General features: G+C 39.5%; 1 protein-coding gene across 1 annotated transcript in view; it reads right to left on the minus strand.

The window, feature by feature from the left end:
* Positions 1-23,774, minus strand: part of CCDC191 (coiled-coil domain containing 191) — a 1,143,870-nt gene that overhangs the window by 387,898 nt on the left and 732,198 nt on the right. The window contains exon 10 of the mRNA XM_044073155.1: positions 16,715-17,205. Coding sequence (XP_043929090.1) covers positions 16,715-17,205 — 491 coding nt within the window. The remainder of the gene's footprint in view (positions 1-16,714; positions 17,206-23,774) is intronic.

Below are 23,774 nucleotides of genomic sequence, written 5' to 3' on the forward strand. Positions count from 1 at the left end.
GGAGGGCTCACCTACGGGGTCCTGTTCCTCTAAGGGAATTAACTGGAGAGTTTGAGCAGGCTGTCCCAGTGGTCGGATGATGGAGGATAGACCCAAATGCATAGGGGGAGCGGGAGGATCCGACGCCCGGACCGGGGATCTGGAAGAACTCGACAAAACCCTCTCCACTACCTCAAAAGCCGAAGGCGAGCTGCTTTCCCCAAGCTCCGAAAGCAGTCTCAGTCCCAGGCAGAGTTGGGGGACCTAAAGGCACGGGGACTGCAGTAGTAGCCTGTGCCTTAGAGGGAGAGGAAGAAGAAGTGTCCTGCCAGGATCAACTTGTTCTTCCTATCCCTGATGGCCCGAGGGTTAAACGCTGCACATATCTGGCAGCTAATGGATAAGTGGGCCACCCCTAGACACAAAATGCACCGAGTGTGGCCATCAGCCGGGGAAAGCTTATGGCCACACTCAGTGCACTTAGAAAAGACGGCCTTGGGCCCTTCAACCATCACACTAACACACACACACACACACACACACTAAGGGGAGGGACAAAAACAATGTATAAAACTAAAAATTACCACAAAAAAATAAAACTAAGGCTATCACTCGACGAATAGGACTAAATCACTCACACACTAACAAATAAATAAACTTTTTTCTAATTTTTTGACAAGATTCACTGAAAAGATCTCACCCAAGCCTAAGGAGCTCTTCACTAGAAGCTTCTTTCAGCCGCGGCAAACTCGATCTGGGGAAAGGGAGCATGTAGCAGGGGATTATGGGTGAAGGGGAGGAGCCAGGAGCTTGGATCTTTTAGCTAGTAAAGCTGCCGGCTCGGATCCGGATACCCACAGGTTGCAGAGCAAATGAAGTAACTACTTCAGATCATAAATTATATATCTTTATAGTTTGCACTTGCCTTATTACAACTGCTGTAATGAATACAGCATTGTTTGTGTAAAGGAACAGTGCTGCATGGATAAGGTAATGGGAAACAGTTCAGAGATGAGAATATTCCAAAGTGTAAATATCTAACATATACTAATTGACAACTGTATTTATTCTGCTGTCAGTTAAGAATATGAGTTATGATAGGATGGAATTTTCTTGAAAGTGCCATGTGGACTTATTTATTGTACTTAAGCCTGTTATGTTAGAGATGAGTAACATTACTCATGTTTTTACTTTATGTGCAATTGCAGCTTGCTGCCATTCTATTCTGAGCAATAAATATCTTGTTGTAAACTGCTTTAATGTGTCAGTGAATTCACTGAAGATAGATGTTAATAAGGAGCATTTTAACTTTGGTGAGCTCAGCCTGTTTTTTTTTTTTTTTTAAGAAGCTAACATGTTATCTGTCTGTAAAGTTTATGATGCAGATGAGCTGTGGAAAGAAGAAGCAACATGGAGGGAAAACAAATTCCATTTCTTTAACTAGCCAAAAAAATTGGCCTGAAGTATCTTCAAGATATTTTTTCGTACACAGGGGCGGCTAAAGGCAGCGGACATCGGTTAGCAAAAGTATGCTAGACGAAATTGCAGGCAGGTACTAATTTCAGTATTTTGTTGTCAAATGCACATAATTTGCATTTATCTTTTCTCTAAGACTGAGAAAGTATTTCCAGAGAGTTTCCCAGCAGATAAAAAGCAAATAAATTAATACTTTTCAGTCTTAGAATTAATGACATGCTGCATGGTCTGGTACAGCACATGGTAAAATAATCACTGTTGTTGTGTATATTAACAGAAAGAGAAAAATGCATGAATAGACTAGACTGATAAATGTTAAGTTCTCAGAATTCTCAGAAAATGTCATATTTAAAGACAAGACCCTTTTTTGCCTACCCAGCTATTATAGCAAAAATGCTTCAAAGTATGACTTTTTTGTGGTATGAATTTGACATAAAATGGTTAAAAGTCTAAAAATAGTAGCACGTTTGGGTTTGTCACATGGTCTTGTTATTATGAGTTGCCCAAGGAAGATGAATGAAAATATGTCATAATTAAAAAAAAAAATACAGTATTCTGCCTAGCAGTATTTTTCAGCTTTTGGACCCTCAGATAAATCCAAGATTTCTGCAGACTGTTCTCCCAGCCTATAAATATGAGAAAACTGTTTTGAAAGCACAAACTATATTTTGCTTATTTCTAGCTTACAGCATCATTCCTACAATACAGAGAAAGACTTCTGCAAGATGCCTATCCAAAGGTGCTGCATTCCATGCTGTGAAAGACAGACTTCTGATCACCAGGCTGTCTGCTTTATCAGGAGAAAAAAGAATTTTACACAAGGAAAAGACTGATTTATTTTTCAAAATTGTTGCTTTACAAATGAACTATTAAAACCAGCAAAAGTTTCCTTTGCACGTTCTCGGTCATTTACAATATGAAAACAGCATTTAAAGCTGGTTTAATGCAATAATTTCAAGATGTTAACAGTATGTTAGATGTGTCTTATTTGTAAATCACCAAGTTTTCATGAGCTTAAAATAAAAAAAAAAATCTTAGTGATAGTGCTGATGTTATACTGCTATTTTAATGACAGGACCTCTGTTGCAAAGTGTAAAAGGTATTTTACTGTGTTTCTCAAACACAGTGAAAATGCATATTACACTGGCTTTGAATAGTTAATGTGTTTAAATGTTTTGACAAGATTGCTGCAGGTTACTGTAAAAAGCATACACAGATTTGTGATGAAATGCACATATGGGTGTATATGTACACACCCATATGCACAAGAACATATAGAACTTTGTGCCTCCACCCCCTTTTATTGACAATCTAAGGTTTATGCAGGTGTCTTTGGGTTTTATCTTATACAGTATTTTTTAGTGCTAAACACTTCATAGGGGGAATGTAAGTTGCTTGCACATGTTAATGTCATTTACTGTGATTTTACTTATTTACTTATTTATTTATATTTGTTTACCGAGGTAGTGTACTGGTCAATACTGGCCAATTTCATACTCAGAATGGGCCTTAATTTAAACCCCATAATTCAACTGCAAAAATGCATGTATACAAGACTGTTAAGTTACTGGTAACAGGAATTCATTTGTATTCAAGATATGCTTTCTTTAAAACATTAAGCACTTGCAGTGTGCAAAAATACAGAGTTTATAAGTATTAAACAATAAATCAAATGTTTTGTCTGTTTTGGAAGATGCAGTAAAGAAAAGAGGTGCCTTGTGTGTCTAAATGTGCCCGGAGATATTACAAAGCATACTTGGTTTTGATTTACTGAATTTCCAAGGAAGACAAACAAAGAGTATTCAGATCTCTCCACCAGACATACCCCAAAGCAAACCTATCACCAGTCCTCTACCTGGTATCTTGAAAGAGCAGGTCATAATCGCACTCTCCATGGCCAAAAACAAAGCCTCTATGGGACCAGATAACATCCCAGGCTGCTTAGCAAATAGTCTAAAACCGGTCCTAGTGGAACCACTTGGCACTCTCTTCAACCACAGCCTACGCACTGGCTTTATCCCAGCAGAGTGGAAAACAGCAACATTAATTCCCTTGCATACAGGAGGTCCATCAGCTGACCCTGGGAACCATAGACCAATAAGTCTAACCAGCCTTATCTGCAAGGCCATGGAGTGAATCATCATGGACCTTATCAACAAATACATAGGTGGCCTAATTGGGCTTCATTAAGGGTAGATCATGCTTATTAAGACTGGTGGACTTCTTTGAAAATGTCACCAAAGTCATGGATGAAGGCAAAACAGTACATATAGCATATCATGACTTAGCCAAGGCTTTTTACACAGTTCCCCACTCAGGCATCATGGAGAAACTCAGCCAGCTGGGAATTAACTCATTGTCACGAGATGGGTAGCCAACTGGCTCACTGACAGAACGTATACAGTCAAAGTTGGGGATTCCGCTTCTACCAGCACACCACTTACCAGTGGTGTACCACAAGTATCTGTGCTGGGCCTCCTACTGTTTGGAATCTATTTATCAGATGTCCAGGCAAAAATAGATGGCCTGTGGCTTACCAAGTTTGCCGATGACTGCAAACTGGGTGCAATCATTGAGTCCTCCAACAATGCTGACATACTACAAAATGGGCTTACACAGACAAATGATTGGTGCCAAGGCCATGGACTTAAACTAAACGCAAAAAAATGCATTATCATCCCTTTTGGCAAAGGGGAAGTCTCTCCAAATTACAATATCAACAGTAACCCCCTTAGCTCAAACTCTGTGGTGACAGATTTGGGAACACAGGTTGATAGCGACATTAACTTTGATCACCATGTATCCACAGTGGTAAAGAATGCCTTCAACTTTGCACATCTCATAAGTAAGGGCATCGCATCCAGTGCTAAGGATGTTATAACTCCCCTGTACTCATCCCTCATTAGACCATTAATAGAGTACAATATTCCCTTCTGTATGTACCTTATCAGACACCTGTAGCAGCTGGACAGACCTCAGAGGTTTCTCACCAAGAAAATTCATGACCTTTAACACATGACCTACATGGAAAGACTGAAGGCCCTGTCACTGTACGCTGTATTTTATAGGCTTCTGAGAGGCGACTTGTTCCTGGCTTATACAGCAGTCTCGGACCCTGCCCTATTGTGGAAATGCTGCACATCCACAAGTGAAATGGGACAAGATTAATTCACTCTAGGGATCATAGCCTAGCCTGTGACATTAACAGCACATGCTGGAGAGACAGATATGTTTCCCAGAGATCGCTACTCCTCTGGAACAAATTCCCAGTTCACATAAAACAGAGCTCCTCAATGAGCCTATTAAAGCATAACTTAGACAACTGGATGGGAGACCTTATATTTACTCTGGGGGTGTCACCTAAGTCCCTCTTGGATAAGGGCAGTTGGTGCTGATTATAGACTTGCACTGCAAATATAGACCATACAACTTGGTCAATAATGGAACAATGGTATTTCACAGCTAGCCTTATAAAGGTCCTATGAACCTATATTTGTCATTTTTACAGACTGCATTTGCTAATACGAAAATAATTAACAAGTGGATTACATGTTTTATACTAACACATTCATGAAATGTTCTAGCTACACAGGGGGTGATTTGTGAGCTTTGAATCATCAAAATATTAAATTAAACCACTAAGTATGGTCACAGAACAAATTGCTTAAAACAACATTAATGCCAAGGGGGGAGGGGAATATGCAAGTGCATGAAACATTCTTTGGCAAAAGTTGTTTTGACTGAATTCACATTTTTTCTTACTGTTATAAGGTAAATATCCCAGGTAAACTGGGATCAGCAGTAGATTTAATTACTTTTTATTACAAGAGGGATAAGTTTGCTCATGCATATGTATGGTATCAAACACAGTCATTTTCCAACATGCTTAATCAGGGTGGAGATGTAAAGACAAATCATGTATGTCTCCAGAGCCACATAAAGGGTACTTGCATACTAAATCATAGAAGTTACTTCACTGACCTTTTAGTGGGGTGAAAAACAGTAATGTTTTGTCTTATCAGTTCTAAAATTTCCACAAATTTGGGGTCATCCAGAAAGGACTGTGGGGATCACATCCTTTCATCAAAGTCTTAAACAGGGATGAGAGAAAGTGCTGGGTTTGCTTTGTACTTCCTTTTCCATGTCCCCTTCCTAGGCACATCAGATGGGGTGCCCACCGAGTGACTGGAAGAGGGATCTAATCCTGAGAGTGCTTTCTTGCGTGACCGTTTCAAACCTCTGACGTCATGACTGGTGCTCAATCGTCTAAACCTATGGGTGTCAATGGGTGGAGCCAAAGTTAGTGGTAAGTAGGCTCTTTCTGCATGGACGTCAATCTTTCCAGGACTTCAAATGTGATGAAGTACTTGTTGAAGATGCTGAGAACAGTACTGAATCAGACATTGACACCGAAAAGGTTGAAGTCAAGGGCTCAGCACTGATGGATATTAATCTCAAAGTCACCTTTGGACCTAAAGCTTACTTTGGTACTGACAGGTCAAATGTCAGAGTATCAGCGATGGTAAATGGTCCTGATGGGGTCAATACTGACAGCAATACCAAACATGCAAAGTCAACCTCCTAGTACCTAGTTCACTCTGGGCATTAAGGGGGTTAAGAATCTAGAATGACAGAATCAAGGAAGTCACACTGAAACAGACCACATGAGTAAAACTATCAGCTCCAAAACTCCTGGTGTCAAAACTAGGTCTGGAAAATTAGCTTTTGAAATTAATGATTGGGGCCATTCCTATCCTCCTTATAGATAGAGAGGGGGAGGCGGCATTATACCTACATCAATTTGAGCTTTATGAAGACTACTGCATGGAGGAACTCCTGAAAGATACGGCAGAAGATAGCCTAGAATCAAAGTACATAGAGTGCTGCTTCTCAGAAGAAAAGCTCCCTACTCTTTCCCTTGAAGGGTCCTACACTATTGGAACTTCAGTGAGGTAGACTTCCAAAAGGGGAGGTCTGGAAGGTAGCCTGTGATGGGAGGCTTCTCAGAAGGATCCAACTTGACTGGGTAGATGGTTCATTTATTTTACTTACCTATTGCTTTTGTTAGCTCAGGTAGTTCAGCTAGGCTGTGGTGGCCCTTTTCAGTGGAAGCCCAGGGAGAGAATGTTCCAGTTGCAGAACAGGCAGTTTTATACAGTAAAGAAAAATGTAAAGCTTATTGTTACAGTATGGGCATACAATAACTGAAGGTCAGCTATAGTACAGAAAAACTACAATCAGTAAAATATTGTCATTACATATTAATATATGATAAATTAGCACATACAGTGATGTTTAGAATGTTAAATTACAATTTTACATTTATGGTTAAGAGAAATAAGAACAAGAAGGTGTGGAAGGTACAAGGAGAATGCAGGCAGTAAGTGAGGAAAGGTGAGTAGTGTGTATAATTGTTAGATGACATAGGGAAAAAGAAAGTTGCAGTAATGTTGAGGTAGATGTAGCAGGGAGTGAGTATGAACTGGAATAAGTGCAGGAGAGAAAAACTTGTCAGTGGTTAAGTTGAAACAGCAGAAGTGGAGTTAAGGGCAAAGAGATAGAAGATGGTAGGACATTTACTATGTAAAATTGCTTTGTTGAGGTATATAGTGGTAATGTAGGTGTGTAAGGATTAGGTAGTCTAGCCCGGGAAAGTGTAAGACCAGAGCCAAATATTTTTTAAGTGTAGCTGTAGCAAGTTTTTGAATCTAGATACACTGGTTTGTTGTCTAATGGTGGCAGGGATAGAATCTCAGGCTTTGGAAACATGAGTAAAAGAACAGACCAGCAGAGTTGTGGATTTTAGTTATGGTTAATATGGACTTGTCCATGGAGTGCAGTGACTGTGCAAGGGTGTAAGAGTCTACTAAGGTTTGAAGTGCAGGACAATTTTGAGTTTTGTAGATTATAATATAAATACTTGCTAAATGAGTGATAGAGTGATAGTGTGGAAGTTCTAGCCAGCCAATCTGGTCAAAGGCTAGGCGATGGTGGGATTTATCAAATTGGTTAGTGGCAAATTTAGCTACCTTGTTATAGCATTTTTAAATTTTTATTAATAGAGATTGCTGAATGTTGGTGCAGTTGGGGGCAACGTACAGTAGTGAAGGTAGTATGCAGAGACTATTGTTTGTTTTTTGGCATTGTTAATTAAAAAGTGCTACAATATAGGAGTCCAATTTTTCTGTGGATTCTTTTGTTTGCGTGTTGCATTTGAGTATTAAACTTTAGGCAGCTATCTATAATGGCATCTAGTAGCTTAGTTTTGGACACAAGTCCAGTATTTATTTTGTTTGCTGAGGTGCTGGAGAAGTTTTTTTTTTTTTTTGTACAGGGTGCGGATTTTGGAATGAAAAGCAATGACTTGGTTTTCTTAGCATTCAGCTGGAGATGAGAATGGCTGAGCCAGGTTTCTCTAGAAGAAAACCCTTTTGACTCTTTTTCTGAATTTCTTGGAGGGACTTAGCAGTGGTTATTAATGTAATATCATCAGCATACTGAAGATAGTTGCATCATCAGTATAGAGGTCATTAATAAAAATGTTAAATAGTATGGAGCCCAAGACTGAGCCTTGTGGCACTCTGACTGAAATGGGCAACAAAGGTAAGTAGGTCTAGTAGATTGGGTCAACATCCTAGATGTTGTTGGGTGAAAAGGCATACTTTCAGATGGCTACTTAATTTTCCTCTTTTTCTGGTTTGAACCAGTCTTAGAAGCCCTTTAAGGATTAGTCTGGTCTTTCTTTCTTCAATCATTTGGTGACCAAAGGCCTTAAAAATGCCACAAGGTGCTTTGAGGTGATGCAGGCCCAGGCACACCACAGACAGCTTGTGTAAGTCCTTGAGTGGGATCTTGTGGCCACTGCTGCTGCTGTTGCTGCACTTGTGAATGCCTAAGGCCTTGTTCATGGGGAAAATCTTTCAAAAAAGCAAAAACGGAAATCCAACTACATACACTAATCCCAAAGACTGGTACAAAAACAGTAATACTTCAACTCAAATAAACCACAATACACAATAATAGGAACAGTGATTTCTTTTGAACAGAACAGGCCCAAAGGCCCTTAAAAAGGAATGGGGAGGAGACTAGTTAACTAACTCAAAGAATACAAGTATCCTCTTAGAGAAACAAGCTACAATTATCAGCCTCAAAAAAGAACTGGCAAAAAAAAATGACATTGCTTATCTTTACTAAAGTGTGATACAGTGCATCCACTGCATATGGTGACAAAGGAGATCTGAAGTAAAGAGGGAAAAAATAGGGCACTATGGGAGACAGAGGAGGCGTTCAAGCTGTGTAGAGTAACTTTATTTATAGATTCAGACATTATAATTGAATTTTCTGACACCTGAACTAATTTTTTTTGGGGGGGGGGGGCGGGTTTACACTAGACACGGATCTACTGCACAGTCCGTGTTGCGAGGAAGTAAACCCTTTGACCTTTTTTGCTTGCCATCATTGTTTTTTGAAAATCAGTTCAGTGAGGTTAAACAAGAATAGTAAATTTGGATTATATCATTCACACAACGAAGTGCTGTTTACCATTTTTTTCAACTTTACTATGCTTGGCACCGAATTAAGTCACCAACTGTACGTTTACAAACACATAGCTTTTTATAGCCGCAGCTGGAACTGAACGATTTACTTTTGTGTGGGACTCACTCTACTTGCTTTGGATGACTACATTTTAAAGATTTTACACTTGGCTTTGTGGCCTTATTAATGAATCAGTAGATAGGATAATTCACATGGATTGTTCATATTTAACTTAACTTTTTGACATTTATTGATGTTTGATAATACACCCTATACCTGCCTAAACACTGCACACACCTTTCACTCCCCGCACCCACATCACTGCAACACATAGATCTCACTGACAATATGACTCAGACCCCTACTCCCATCACTATACCATCCCCATATTCCTGTTCTCCTTAACCACCTGTCTATACTTAATCTCCTTTAGCACCCCTTATCACCACCCACTCATCAATCTACACTGCTTTAGATCCCCCACCTCTCCTCATACCACATGCAACCCCCCATACAAATAAACACTCACCCAGTCACCCATCCTCCTTTTCTCTTCCAACTTGCCTCTCCACTTCAATACACCTCACAACCCAAAAAACACCCCAACCTCAGACTTCACTTCTTAACTATACTCTGCCTTAAAACCATTACCAGCATAGCAGCTCAACTGTTGCGAGGAGGGGACATCCACCCCAACCCCGGCCCAACAACTATCCCTAATGACCCACCCAACACATACCTTTCATTTAAGCATAAACCCACTGACATATTTGTATTAAACCTAAATATTTGTAGTATCATGAGTAAACAAAACAGTTACATTCAGCTATTTTCGTATACAACCCAGATAATAATGATTATTACAGAAACATGGCTTAAGCCCCATATTAAACACAACTCTATAACCCCACCCTGCTATAACATACTAAGAGTAGACAGAGACCAAAGAAGATGTGGAGGCATCACTCTTCTACTACAAAAGCAATCCCCAAATTTTTAGAAATGCTGAAACCCTATTCGCTAAACTCCTTCCTCACCAACACAGACAACTAAACCTACTCAGTATGTGTGTGTATATATATATATATATATATATATATATATATATATATATATATATATATATACATACATATACCACCAGAGGAAAACCTTAATACCCTAGAATCAAAATTCCATTGGGCTTCCCACATCCTCTCCCAAGAGACCATAGTTCTAGGCGATGTCAACATAGACTGGAACAATATACACACACTAGCAGCCACCAGCCACATTAACCTATATAGCTTCGCTCAACTGTTATACTAACCCACTTATACTGACAAGAGCACCAAAAGAGAATCCAGCCTAGACTGGATCTTCACTAACCAGCCCAACTCTGCCCACCAAAGCGAAACACTACCCAACTCTCTCAGTGATCACAATCCAGCTTTTCTCCTTCAGCACAAACTTAAATCTAACAACTCACCCTCCATGCTAAAAACCTGTTCCTGGAAAAACTTCCCCCAGAGCAATTTTCAGAAACCCTAAAATCCTGTAACTGGGCCCCCCTCAAAACCCTCCCCCTGGATAATGCAGTTGAATACTTTAACTCCACATTCCTATGGATACTAAACCAATTAGCCCCTCTCAAAACAAATAGGGTTCACAATAACCCTGCCCCTTGGCTAGAGAAATACACAAAATCCCTCCTAAAGGATAGGGATAAAGCTTGGAAAATGTGGCAACAATACAAAACACCCAAGACTAGGCAAACCTTTTCTGAAAGCAAAAAAAAACAGGTCAAGATGGGCAAACAAAATCACTATATTTCCTTACAAAGGAAATACAGTAACAACACACAGAAATTCTGGGCTGCAGTGAACAACATCCTCCAGACCGGTAAAGCCACTACACTGCCACCAAACAATGAAGGCACAGACCTTGACGTAGCCTCAAACTTCAACCACTATTTTACCTCCTCCATACTGAAATTCATAAATGATATATCACCCTTAACCCAACCACAACCCCCAAAATCCCAAACTAACTCCACCCCTTCTCACTCAAACCAGTACCAACATCAGCCGTTCAAAAACTCTTACCAAAACTCAAACCAGCTACTCTCGCTCCCGACAGTCTACCAGCCAACTATCTCCAAATTGCATCCAAAGCCATTGCCTACCCCATCTCCCTACTAATTGATAGATCTATTACTGACTGCATCATTCCATCCTTATGGAAAACATCATATATCAACTCCCTCCACAAGGGCGGCCCCTCTACTGACCTCTCCAACTACCATCCCATTGCAATCTTATCACCACATCAAAGATTCTAGAAGGATGTATCCACCACCAACTCCTTAACCACCTACTATCCAACAGTCTACTATCTAAAACCCAACACGGATTTAGACCATTCCATAGCACCACCACTGCCCTAATTAACATCTCATACCATAAACTCATACAGAAACCAAGGGAAACTTCTCTGCCACCTTCCGAGATTTATCCAAGGCATTCAATACAGTTTCCCACAACAAACTCCTTGCCTGCCTCTCTAAATTCAACCTCGGTAATCCCTCCCTGCACTGGTTTAACAGTTAGCTAAGCCACCGCTCACAATCTGTCAAATGGGTCAATTTCCTATCCCCCCCACTCCCTGTCACATGTGGCCTCCCCCCCAAGGCTCAATCCTAGGCCTCCTTCTCTTTAACATATTTACAAACAAACTCCACCTAGCAACCACTAAAGCTGAAATTGTCCAATATGCAGACAATACAGCCCTAATCAGGTCTACACCCAACACTCATCTTCTACAAAGTAAAGCCCAAGAATCCTTCACTGAGATGGAGGAGTTCCTATTACGTTATCCAATTGCTGAAACTTCAGAACTATAAACATCAAACACAGTTAAAAGTTTCAGCAATTCGGACTAAAAAAAAAAAAAGTCAACAGTTAAATAACTGTAGTAAGCAGGGGGGGCAAGCCCCCCTGCACCCCCCACACGCACCACTCTTTAAATATACCAACTCCGAGATTGCACTACAGTACAGTAAAGGGAAATATTCCCTTTCTGCACTATAGAGCGATCTTGGAGATCGTATATTTAATGAGCGGGGGGGGGGGTGCAGGGGGGCTTGCCCTCCTGCTTACAACAGTTGATTTATGTTTTTCGTTTTTATTTAATTTTTTTACGTATTATGAAACATTGAACATACGAGTCTGATCTTGTAGTGTTCGATGTTTCATGATTTCGATAACGTAATAGGAACCCGAGATGGAGAACTGGCTAAACCATCACCAACTGATACTAAACCCAAAAAACACAGTTAATATTATTCCACCCAGCTAACCCCAATGGTCCCACATTCTCCATTCTCTCAGCCAACAATACCATCATCACCCCAGTACCAGAGGCCAAACTACTAGGTATTACTATTGATCAACAACTTAAATACAATAAGCACATATTCCAAACTATCTCTAAAGTCCACAAAAAGCTGGGATGCCTCTATCATAGTAAACAGTTCTTAACCTCCAAGTCTAGAACTACCATAGCCAGAACCTATCTATTATCAACATTACTGTATGCCTCTCCAGTTCTAACTAACATTACTAAATCCGACCTGAACAAACTCTCCACATGCTACTACAAGACAGCTAGGTTCGAAGCCAGTGCTAAATCACACTCCCATCACTGTCAATCCCTACACAAACTACACTGGTTAGAATTTCCAAACTTACCAAGCTACCACCAACTCAACATAGCTCATCAAATTCTATATCACCCTGAGAGAGCCCCACCCTAGCTGGCATGTTAATTTTCTACAACTCCAACAGAGAACTATGATCCAGTAACAAAGCCCTGATTGAAGTCAATCCATGCAAGAACAGCTCTGAAGAACCCCTATTCTCCCATGAGGTCGCAAAAGCATGGAACACCCTCCCTCCTGACCTCAGGCTACAAAATCGCACAACCACATTCTAAGACTTCCTTAAATCTCACCTTTATACTATCCCTCTTTGCAACTGCAATGACCCCCCTGAATTATCACCCTACAGTAGGAGGAGACGCCCTTAGGTCTCTGAAGCCTAATTCTCACTATCTTTTTAGACCACCTATGTGCATTGTATAACTTTTTAAATATTGTAAATATGTACCTACTCTGAGTACCTTATGTTCATATATGCATTGCATTTGACTGTTTGCATTTAACTGTCTCTGCCTTTTACATGTTAACATTCTACCTCTTGTTATCCGACTACTATTATTGCATTCAACTGTCATGCCTGCCTAAAATGTCAATATTCTACTTAATGTTAATCTTTAATCTTTAACAACCTATGTCTTTCAACTGTAACTTATTGGAGCTTTTCTCCCCAGGACTCCGCTGAAAATGGGCACTAGCTGTCCAGTAGTTGGACTATCCTGGTAAAACAAATGTTAAATAAATAAATATCAACAACTGACAGTGACCAAATCCATTCTTGAAGTCGATCGACTAGATAATCTTTTAATATTTGAAATGTGGCAGATAAATTTTGATCTGTCTTAAAATCTGACAGTGTTTTGGGTCCTGTGTTATCTAACAGGTGTTGTATGGTTTCTAAGTATAATCAATATGTTGATTTGGCTTCCAGTTCTATTACCATGTCTATGGAAAGGGCTGGATTTACAGGTGTGGTTCCTGTACTACATGCCAGTGCACTCTTGAGGCACAACATTTTAATTATTTTAACACTAGTAAAGGTTAACATGTAAAACAGAATATATTGCTTACCTATATCATAGGTGATTAGCAGTTTAATGGCACAAGAGCCTTTACAAGTCTAGTTAATTATACCCAGGACACAACGATGATATATCTTAATTCCCCAGTTATGGGATGGGGTAGTATCGGGGGAGTGGGTCTTTGAGTGTTGGAGCCCTGAGTCATTTTATAGACTGCCTCTGTCCATAAGAGACATGGGCAGTACCCTGGGAATGAATTTACGGTTCGCTATCCATTTATCCAAATTCTTTTTGAAGAGAGTGAGGGTAGGGCTTTGTTTTATGAAGATGGGAAGTTTATTCTATAGACAATGTAGCCTTTGGGATATGACTATGTCTCTCCAGCAAGTTCTGTTAGACTCACAAATAAGGTTACGTAACCCTCATATAATTCTTCTTGTGAATATGTAACATTTTTGTCAGGGCTAGATCAGAGAATTCCTTGTCAGTCATGCATACGTCACCACTTAATAAACGATATGAGACAGAGTAAAAGGACAGGGCCTTTAGTTGATCTGCATAAGATATGTGTCTTACACTTTGTATATTTTTAGTGAGAACCCTCTGAGGCCACTCCAATTGATGTAATTGCCTGGTTAGGTACTGGAGTGAGAATATTAAATAAGGGGGGGTGTGGGGGGTATCGCCCCCACATAATCTTAATGTATTCACTGTTATAAGAAGGTATATCCATTAAAAATGCATTGATATATATATATATATATATATATATATTTAGTAAAAACTATTACCATAATGTGGGGGGCTACGTCCCAACACATCCCCCAATGTGGGGGCTGTGCCCCCAACACCCCCCTTATTTAATATTCTCACTCCAGGGTTGCACTGCAATGGGGCAGGGGCTATATTCCATTTTTGATCAAATGAACTTCGACCAAGTGAGCTTTCAGTCAATGAGCTTTCAGTGAAGTGAACTGCCTGGAATCATTTTCGACCAAGCGTAATTCGACCAAGTGAATGGAATCCATATATATATATATATATATATATATATATATATATATATATATATATATATATATATATATATATATATATCTATACACACACATATATACATATATATATATATATATAGATAGATGTACATAAAAATAACTGAAACAGCATAAGCTTGACAGTAAAAAGGCTGAAACAAAAAAAGACTGACAAAATTGAACTTGTACTAGGGAGGAGTTATGCTCTTTCCCCCACTGCTGTGTGACTTATAATTAGCGGGGGGGGGGGGGCTTTACCCCCGTCAAAAACACTGAAAAATATGACAAAACCTAAGTACATAGAAAACCACTGAAAAATATAACTACATCGAAATACATTTTACAATGTCTTTGCGGGGGGGGGGGCAAGCCCCCCTACACCCCACAACTCACGCTAATTATATATTCCAAGTCTGAGGTTGCACAACAGTGGGGAAATGGCATAAACCCCTCCTAAGTATAAATTCCATTTTGTCTGTCTTTTTCAATGTCAGTGTTTTTACTGTCAATCTTCTGTTGTTTCAGTCATTTCAGGTACACACACACACACACACACACACACACACACACACACACACAAGGCTCTACTTCAGAAACTCTAACACTCACTTACCCGACTTCCAAACCACCAAGACAAAAAGGTCGATGACCGCACAACACCAACGTCCCAGAACACCGACTTTCTACTCCAGGTAAGTAACCGCTTGGCCATCCTGACAAAAAAGTAAAACCGAAGGAAAGCAAACGCACCCATGTGGGGGGGGGGGTTGTGCCCCACTCCCAACACTCCATGTGGGGGCTGACCCCCCACACCCCCCTAACTAAATATACCAACTCCGATATCGCACTACCGCGGGGGTAAGGGGCAAAGTTCAACAGGATGGCCAAGCACTTACTTACCTGGAGTGGAAAGTCGCTGTTCCGGGATGTCGTGTAAGGGAGCGTTCGGGTTTCTGAAGGAGACCCATAAATATACACATATACACACATTATATATATATATATATATATATATATATATATATATATATATATATATATATATATATATATATATATATATACACATACATCAGTGGAGGTAAAAGATTGAAAGGTGCTGTTCAGGGCAAAGTAAACATTTTTGTTGAACTTGGAGCACATTGATTATGTTTTAAAATCAAGAAAAAAAGGCAACCTTGTTATAAATTTCTCTGATGTCAAGGGTATATAACATTTCATATTGATTGTAATGGTATCTTATGCTATACCATATAACCATGGAAAAGCAGTGTAAATGGAAATAGCTTTAAAAATTGTAAAACAGTTCTCATACACAATATGCACGCGCACACACACACACACACACGAGCGCACACACACACACACACACACACACACACACACACACACACACACACACACACACACACACACACACACAAACACAAACACACACACACTCAAAGGCAGACCATGGTGTGTATTAGCTGTTAGTCCAGAGATACACATAGCTTCTAGATACTGTCCATGTGATATAGTTAAGTGTTACATGGCTTTTATAGCTGTAAAACACTTTGCACTTTTACACTTTTTTCTATACCACAAGCAGTACAGCAGAGCAAATGAAGCTCTGAAGGGTTACAACAGGGTTTCTCCCATGAATACTACTTATGTGTTTTTGACAGGCATGTCTCAAACACATAACAAGCTTGTTATGAGCAAAGACTCTCACAAGCCTTAGTGTTATATTTGCATTTAGTATTTATTCAGCCTATGTCAGTCTCATGACTGATACTGGTCATGCTACCGTGTTAGTGTTTTGAATTGTGTTCATCAACTCCCCCAGCAAAAATGGTTGTAAAAAAGTAAACTAGTGTTCTGGCAATTGTTTTCATAAAAAAATGAAAAGAAATGACACCATTATTTAAAGAGTTTACATGTTACTAATGGACTTACATAAAGAAAAAAAAGTTTTACAGACAGACTACCTTGAAGGCACAGCATATTTTAACTCTTGCTGTCTGCTACCATCTGGCTTTATTTCTCCAGTCTCCTTTTCTTGTTTTTTCTTTTTGGACTGACAGTTCAGTTCAGAAGTAACTGCAGTTAAGCGTTCAGCCTCCGTTCTCAAAATCTTAAGTTTCTGGTCTTCCTGCAACTGCTGAATCAGATTTTTTTGCTCCATCAGCTGCTTTCTCTGCTCCTCAATAAGTTGCTGTTGAAACATGTGCCGATGTTGGAAGTTGCAGCCGTAAGCAGGAGTACTTCTGGGGTACATGCCTGGCAGTTGATGTGAATCGCTGAAGCCCTTGGCTGCTGTGTCAAAAGTATTTTCTCTGAATTTCTCAAGGTCCTGTGGTTGTAAGGCAGCATGTTTCCGGGTAACTTGCCAAGCATGCCTGGGACTTGCATGGTGGCTGGTGCTGTCCTCAGGCACTCCACCACTGCATATTCTCCCGGTAGCATCCAAAATTTCATCCTGTAAAATGAAAGATACATGAAATAAGCCCTCAGGGCACTTTGAAACAACCATACAACAAAAAAAGCTTCTTAAACAGGACTTTTAATTTAAAAGTTTTTTCATGATTAGAACAGCAAAATACAATTTGAGAATAATGAAAGTGAAGCTGCAGTTAAAGCAACTTTCACATGGAGACCAAACAGTGAAGAAATGTTCAGGGAGACTAAGAAAAGGAGAAAAGATAAATTTAGCCTTTGGAAAAAATGCCTACAGAAATGCCAGATTAGATCAGCACCTTCGGCTAAGTGTATTGATATAAACTCTATCATTCTAAAGAAAGGCACCCGCAAAGGATGAAAAAGTATTGCTTCATAGTTTTGTCCCATAACTGCAAAACAGGTTTACAGTTATAATGCAATTTACATGTTTGTGTATGTAGCTAAATATGCTGTACTGTCGCACACCCTTATGTTACATGACAATAGCTGCTTTACACTACTCCCTGTATATCAGTGGTCTGGCTATAAATTGCTGAATTCTGAGTGTACATTATAGTAATTCTTAAAACTATCTGCAGAGTTCAGGCTGTCATTCATAAGGTTGGCCTACGCAACTGTATAAGACAATAGTATTCATTGATAAGATCACCAAATGTTGCTGATTGCTGGGCCACTGTTATAAATGTTGCGCTATTCTGCAACATAGTTTGTGACATTCTCTGTCCTAATGCTTCAATAGATTGCATTGCACGCTTGCAAAATCTATCTATATTCCATTGTTAGATCAGTCTGCATTACTGCTGTTTCAATCCCAATTGTTTTTTTGTAGTAATCTATGGTCTACACTGCACCTCATTTTACAGTCTTCTGAATATCTTTCCTGGTTCTCTACTAAATCTAGGGGGCTCACATGCTAGGTTGGAGTGATATGTGTTGCCTATGGACACTTCTGTGAACTGAAAATAAGTGCCCTCCCCCATAGCATCTATTAGATGGGATTGTTTCTTCCTACCTCCTTAATACATTTCCGCAGGCACTCACTGCTATTTTTCATGATATAACAATTTACAAAGAATGTGGCAGAATTTGTCATGCTGCTTGTTGTAGCCTTTCCCCTTAATTACATACCACTGTTTCACAGCTTTTAGCAGTTTCCCTGTAACATTTGTTTTCTTTATATATTTTTTTTCACTCCAGGACAAGAAAAATATTATACCATTTATGTTTTCACACTTGAAACTGTACACATAATTTTTGTTTTGTATTAACTTGCTAGGACTGAGTCCTTTGCCAAACCAGTATTGTTTCCAGACTTAACTGTTCATGCACAGACTGACAGACTTGTGTTAAGTCGAAAGGACAAAAAAGATATCCCATTTTCCAACTACTGGTGGCAAAGCAGCCATAGGAAAAGGAACACTTCTACCCCAACTCAAGCATGTGCTTCTAGTCATTGCTACATACTCAAAAAGGAATCTAACAACTCTACAGTCCACTTCAACTAATATCTGCTGGTTCAAAACCCTCTTACCAAAAGGCAGTGTCACCATTCTATACTTTCAAAAGCAGAATGTACTCCTATTCCAAGCAGGACAAAACTCCTTCTGTCAACGCTGGTCTACAAATTCATCTACGATGCAGGCAGCCTCTTAAGAGAGAAATGTCCCACACTACTTCAAACCTTCAAACCTATCACATAGAACTAAAATGCACAGAAGCCTTCCTAACCATATAAAAACCATGAGCTCTGTACTAGAATTCTACTACAAGCTAACAAAGAAAAGTTGTTAAATGGACATAGTACAAATGCAACCACAAGGATTCAGTTACATCATTTGCAATATTTTCACAAATGAGCGTCATATAAACCCATTATGTTATCCTTTTACAAATGGAATGTTCACCATGCAAATACTGATTACCTTCTGTCCAACACACATTTCCATCCCTTCTTTCTACTGGCCACCCCCTTTTTCTTTCTTCTTCCTTTTTTGCCATCTTCTTGCCTGATCTATACTAAATTTCCTTTCTTTTTGTTTTATTTGGGTGACAATGTGCAAGTAGATTCTTACATTATGATATAGAAAAAGAAGAGAAGAGGAAGTTTCTGTAAACATTTACTGAACTGCTGTAGCAGCAAAATCTACCTAGACAAACTTGAAAACTTTAATAGTAACTAAATGCATCTAAGTGAGTGAACACTAGGAAATGAAGGTATTTAAGAGGAAGTTTCACTGACAAACATTTAGGATTTGAAAAATGTATTATACCAAAAGAGCTTATCCGGTTTATGAGCCAGTGTGTTTATTTTATTTTATCTTATTGTATATTTTATTGAAGTTTTCAAGTTTCAAGTGTTTTTAAGTGGAATTGGTGGCAGAACCATTTGTTTTTGGAGTTTTATATTTTGATGTGCTCTGCCTTTGCTGACACTACTTACTACTACTTTTTTTGCTATTTCCTGATAGCTGAAGAAAAGACTTAAATGGTAACTAAAATTTCAAGGACAACTGCCTATAAATAGAACGGATGCACTTGTTCAGACAATAAATAAATAAAACAAAGAAAATAGAAATAAGAGGAATGCAGTTCCTTCTGTAGTAGAACAAAACAGAAGACTCAATAGCTCTAGTTAAAGAACACAAACGAAATCTGATAAACGCAAAAAATAAAAATTTACATGACAAAGTGATCATTTCAAAAGACAATATGTATTTTTTAAAATGTTTCACAATAAACAAAGTTTTAATTAAAGTAAAAGGTACATCAGGCTAAACTGTAGAAAAAATACTAAAAAAATAATTAAACTTGCCAGGGAAAGAAAATGAAAGTAGAGAACAAGTTAAAAAACTGGTTGGAAGCTAGTGTCTTTAGAATATAATAGTGCTAAAGTTGGGGATATGCCTTTGTTATATAACTTTCAACCTCTAACAGCAAGAAATCTGAATGAAGAAAAGAAAAAAATGGGGGATAAAGGTACAAAATCAGGGACAGATTTTAAACACTGCTCTTATAAACGTAGCAATTTACTAGAATGATAGTTTTTGCATTAACATGCATTTTCTGAAGGATTTGAAGTCTGCAACTCATATTTCTGCCATTATTTAGTGACTCCAGTGCTCAATGACTTGTTAGAAAACCACAAATTTTATGAGGAATAGACCAAACATATGATGCAAAAATATGGATATTCTGAGAAAATCTGAACAGCTGAGGAATGCTTCATGATCGTCTCTTCTGTACTTGGTGTTTGGTGCCATCTACTGGGTATATTATGCAGATACAGGCAGTTCTATAGTATTTATTTATAGGAACACTAGGGTCAGAAACTGAAAAAAAATTCTATTTTTTATTGTCATGAAGATGTAAAAGATCCCAAAACTCATACCACTCAACTGTCCAGATTTTCACCTTATATTTTTGGTCTGTCACTTGTAAAATTTGTGTGTTTTTGGAAAATCACTGAGGACTGAAGTCACTAAACAATGACATGCATTTAATTTTCATACTTTATATCATTAAGAAAATACATGCTAACACAAATCCAGTTATTTTAGCAACTTTCTAAGTTTATAAGAGCAATATTTAAAATTTGTCCCTATTTTTGGGCCTTTTTCACCCCATAACATTAAGCTTTATCCAGATTTCTTCTGCTAAAGGGCTGAGAGGTATGTCCACAACACCTACTGAAAAGAGTAGGGGGATTTCATAGGATCATAGGAAGTTACTAGGCTAATGGCTCTAAGGCCCTTACAAGCCTAGCCAAGTTATATTCTTACTTCCACTATCAGCACCTACCGCCCCTCTCCAAGAGGGACAGGTGGAACCCCTGATGTTAATTTACGGTTACCCATCCAATCGTCCAGACTGCATTTGAAGAGGGCCAATGAGGTGCTCTGTTTGATATGAAGTGGGAGTCTGTTCCAAAGGTGTGGTAACATCTGGAAGATAAATCTGTCCCTCCAGCAGGTTCTATTAATGTCACATACCAGGTTAAGGTCTTCAGAACGAGTAACTCATGTACCATTTTACTTGCAGATATGCAGCATTTCCAATAAAGCAGGGTCACAGATTGCCTTATATGCAAGGCAGAGATCACCTCTGAGTAGTCTGTATGAAACAGAATAAAGTGACAGTGATTTCAGACTTTCCACATAGGGCAGATGCTGAAGACCTTGAATTTTCCTTTAAGGAACCTCAGTGATTTCTCCAATTGCTGCAGGTGCTTGGAAATGTACATACCAAAAGGGCCTTGCACTCAATTATTGGCCTCATGAGAGAAGAGTACAGGGAGGTTCTAACTACTTTTTTTCTGGAGGCAATGCCCTTACTTATGAGATGAGCAATACAGAATGCCCTTCTTACCACTGTGGAGACATGGTGGTCGAAAAAGTACAGTTGTGTACACTTAACCATAAATGTAGATGTTCGAGTGTATTCACTGTTGCAGTCATTACACTAAGGTTATCCTGCTGGCAGGCTACCCCCAGTCAGGGTGAATTCCAAAGTCTAGGTCCGGTGTCAGTTGCTGTTGCCTCTTCCCTGACGTCAGTGTGCCACGGGTATAAAAGGTGCAGCCGACGCCATTTTCTTCCGTTTTTCTTGCCCCAGATGTCAGATGCCCCCAAAGGGTAGGCTAAAAATATGCCAATAAAACATGCATGCACCAAAAAATATAATACCTTCATCTACAAGCAAATACTTCACATACATTGTATAGATTAGAGAAGTGTAGATAAGTTCCAGCAAAGAGATGGGGGATGGAGGGTGGGTAACCTGGACTGCAACAGTGAATACACTCGAACATCTACATTTATGGTAAGTGTACACAACTGTACTATGTTCTTCGTGTTTCACTGTTGCAGTCATTACACTTGGGTTGAATCCCAAAGCTATGGTTGGGAGGCTGGAGCTAAATCGCATTAGGAGCGGCTATGACGCCCTGCAGGACTGTAGTGGCAAAGCCTGCCCTGGATTTAGAGTAGAGTGGTAAATGATAGTGCTTTGTAAAGGTGTGCACAGAACTCCAGGTAGCAGCCTCTAAAATGTCTTTGGTTGGTACTCCCCTGAGGAAGGCTGCTGAAGTGGCTGCTGCTCTGGCTGAATGTGGCCTGATGCCCTTAGGCACTGGCTTGCCATGGTGCGAATAGCAGAAATGAATGCAGTGGCCTATCCACTTTGAAATAGTCTGCTTTGAAATAGCCTTTCCTTGTGATCCTGCAGCATATGCCACCAATAGTTGCTCAGTCTTTCTGAAAGCTTTGGTTCTGTTCAAATAGAAGCGTAGCTGTCTGTGTATGTCCAAAGAATGCAGAATTCTTTCCCCCTTATTCTGTGGGTTTGGATAAAAAGTAGGCAGATTGATAGTTTGGTTAAGGGCCACACTGGACACTACCTTAGGCATAAATGTCAGGTTTGTCCTCAGAGAAAACCTGTCTGGATAAAAAATGATAAAAGGTTCCACAGCCAAGAGTGCCTGTAGCTCTGAGACTCTTCTTGCAGAGGTTATTGCTGGGAGAGGTTATTGCTGGGAGCAGAGCTGTTTTCCAAGATAAAAACTTTATATCAGCTGTAGCAGCTGGCTCAAAAGGGGGCAGAATGAATTTTTCCAAAACATAATTGAGGTCCCATGCAGGTATTGGTGATCTCCTTGGAGGCCTTAAGTTTTTGGCTCCTCTGAGGTATTGCCTTAACAAAGGATGAGAAAAGATTAGTGGCTCTGTGTTGTAATGAGCCGAAATGGCAGAGGCATGAATTTTAATTGATGAAAAGGATAGGCCTTTGTCCCGCATCTCAGTTAAGTATTGCAAAATCTGAGGAATGTTTGGTACTGCTTTGTCAATTCCTTGTGCCTGGTTCCAGGCACAGAATCTCTTCCATTTTCCAGCATAGGATTTTCTAGTACTAGGCCTCCTGGCCTCCAAAACGACATCCATCACCACTTTAGTGAGAGATGTGTTTTGTATGACTACATTATCCGCCATGCTGCCAGATTTAAGGTCTTGAGTTGGCTGTGCCAGATCTGATTGTTTTGTTGGGACAGTAGGTGAGGTATTTGAGGTAAGGTCCAGGCTGGGCATTGAGACAAGTTCCTTAGGATTGGATACCAGTACTGGTGGGGCCAGTCTGGGGCATTCAGTATCAGAATCTCTTCCATTTTCCAACATAGGATTTTCTAGCACTAGGCCTCCTGGCCTCCAAAATGACATCCATCACCGCTTTAGTGAGAGATGTATTTTGTATGACTACATTATCTGCCATGCTGCCATACTGTAAGTTCCTCGCACACGCTATTTCCGATCAGCGTTCTGCACGTGAGCCTTCCTCAAACGGGCATTTATTTTTGTATTACCTGTTAAAAAGCAGCCTTTATTTAGACTACCAGCATAATTTACCTTAATACTTCCCAGGAATGCATAATGTGTAAGTTTTTACTCTGATCAATAGCAGTAAACAGTGCGCTTCTCAATGTAACTTTCTCGCCCACGCTACTTTACTATCAGCGTTTTGCACGTGGGCAATCCACTAACAGGCATTAATAACTAGTCAGATTACTAAAACGCATTATACTCTCATTATTTAGTCATT

Source organism: Protopterus annectens, chromosome 5.part1 (assembly GCF_019279795.1).
Source record: "Protopterus annectens isolate FY-2018-M chromosome 5.part1, PAN1.0, whole genome shotgun sequence".
Taxonomy (NCBI): Eukaryota; Metazoa; Chordata; order Ceratodontiformes; family Protopteridae; genus Protopterus; species Protopterus annectens.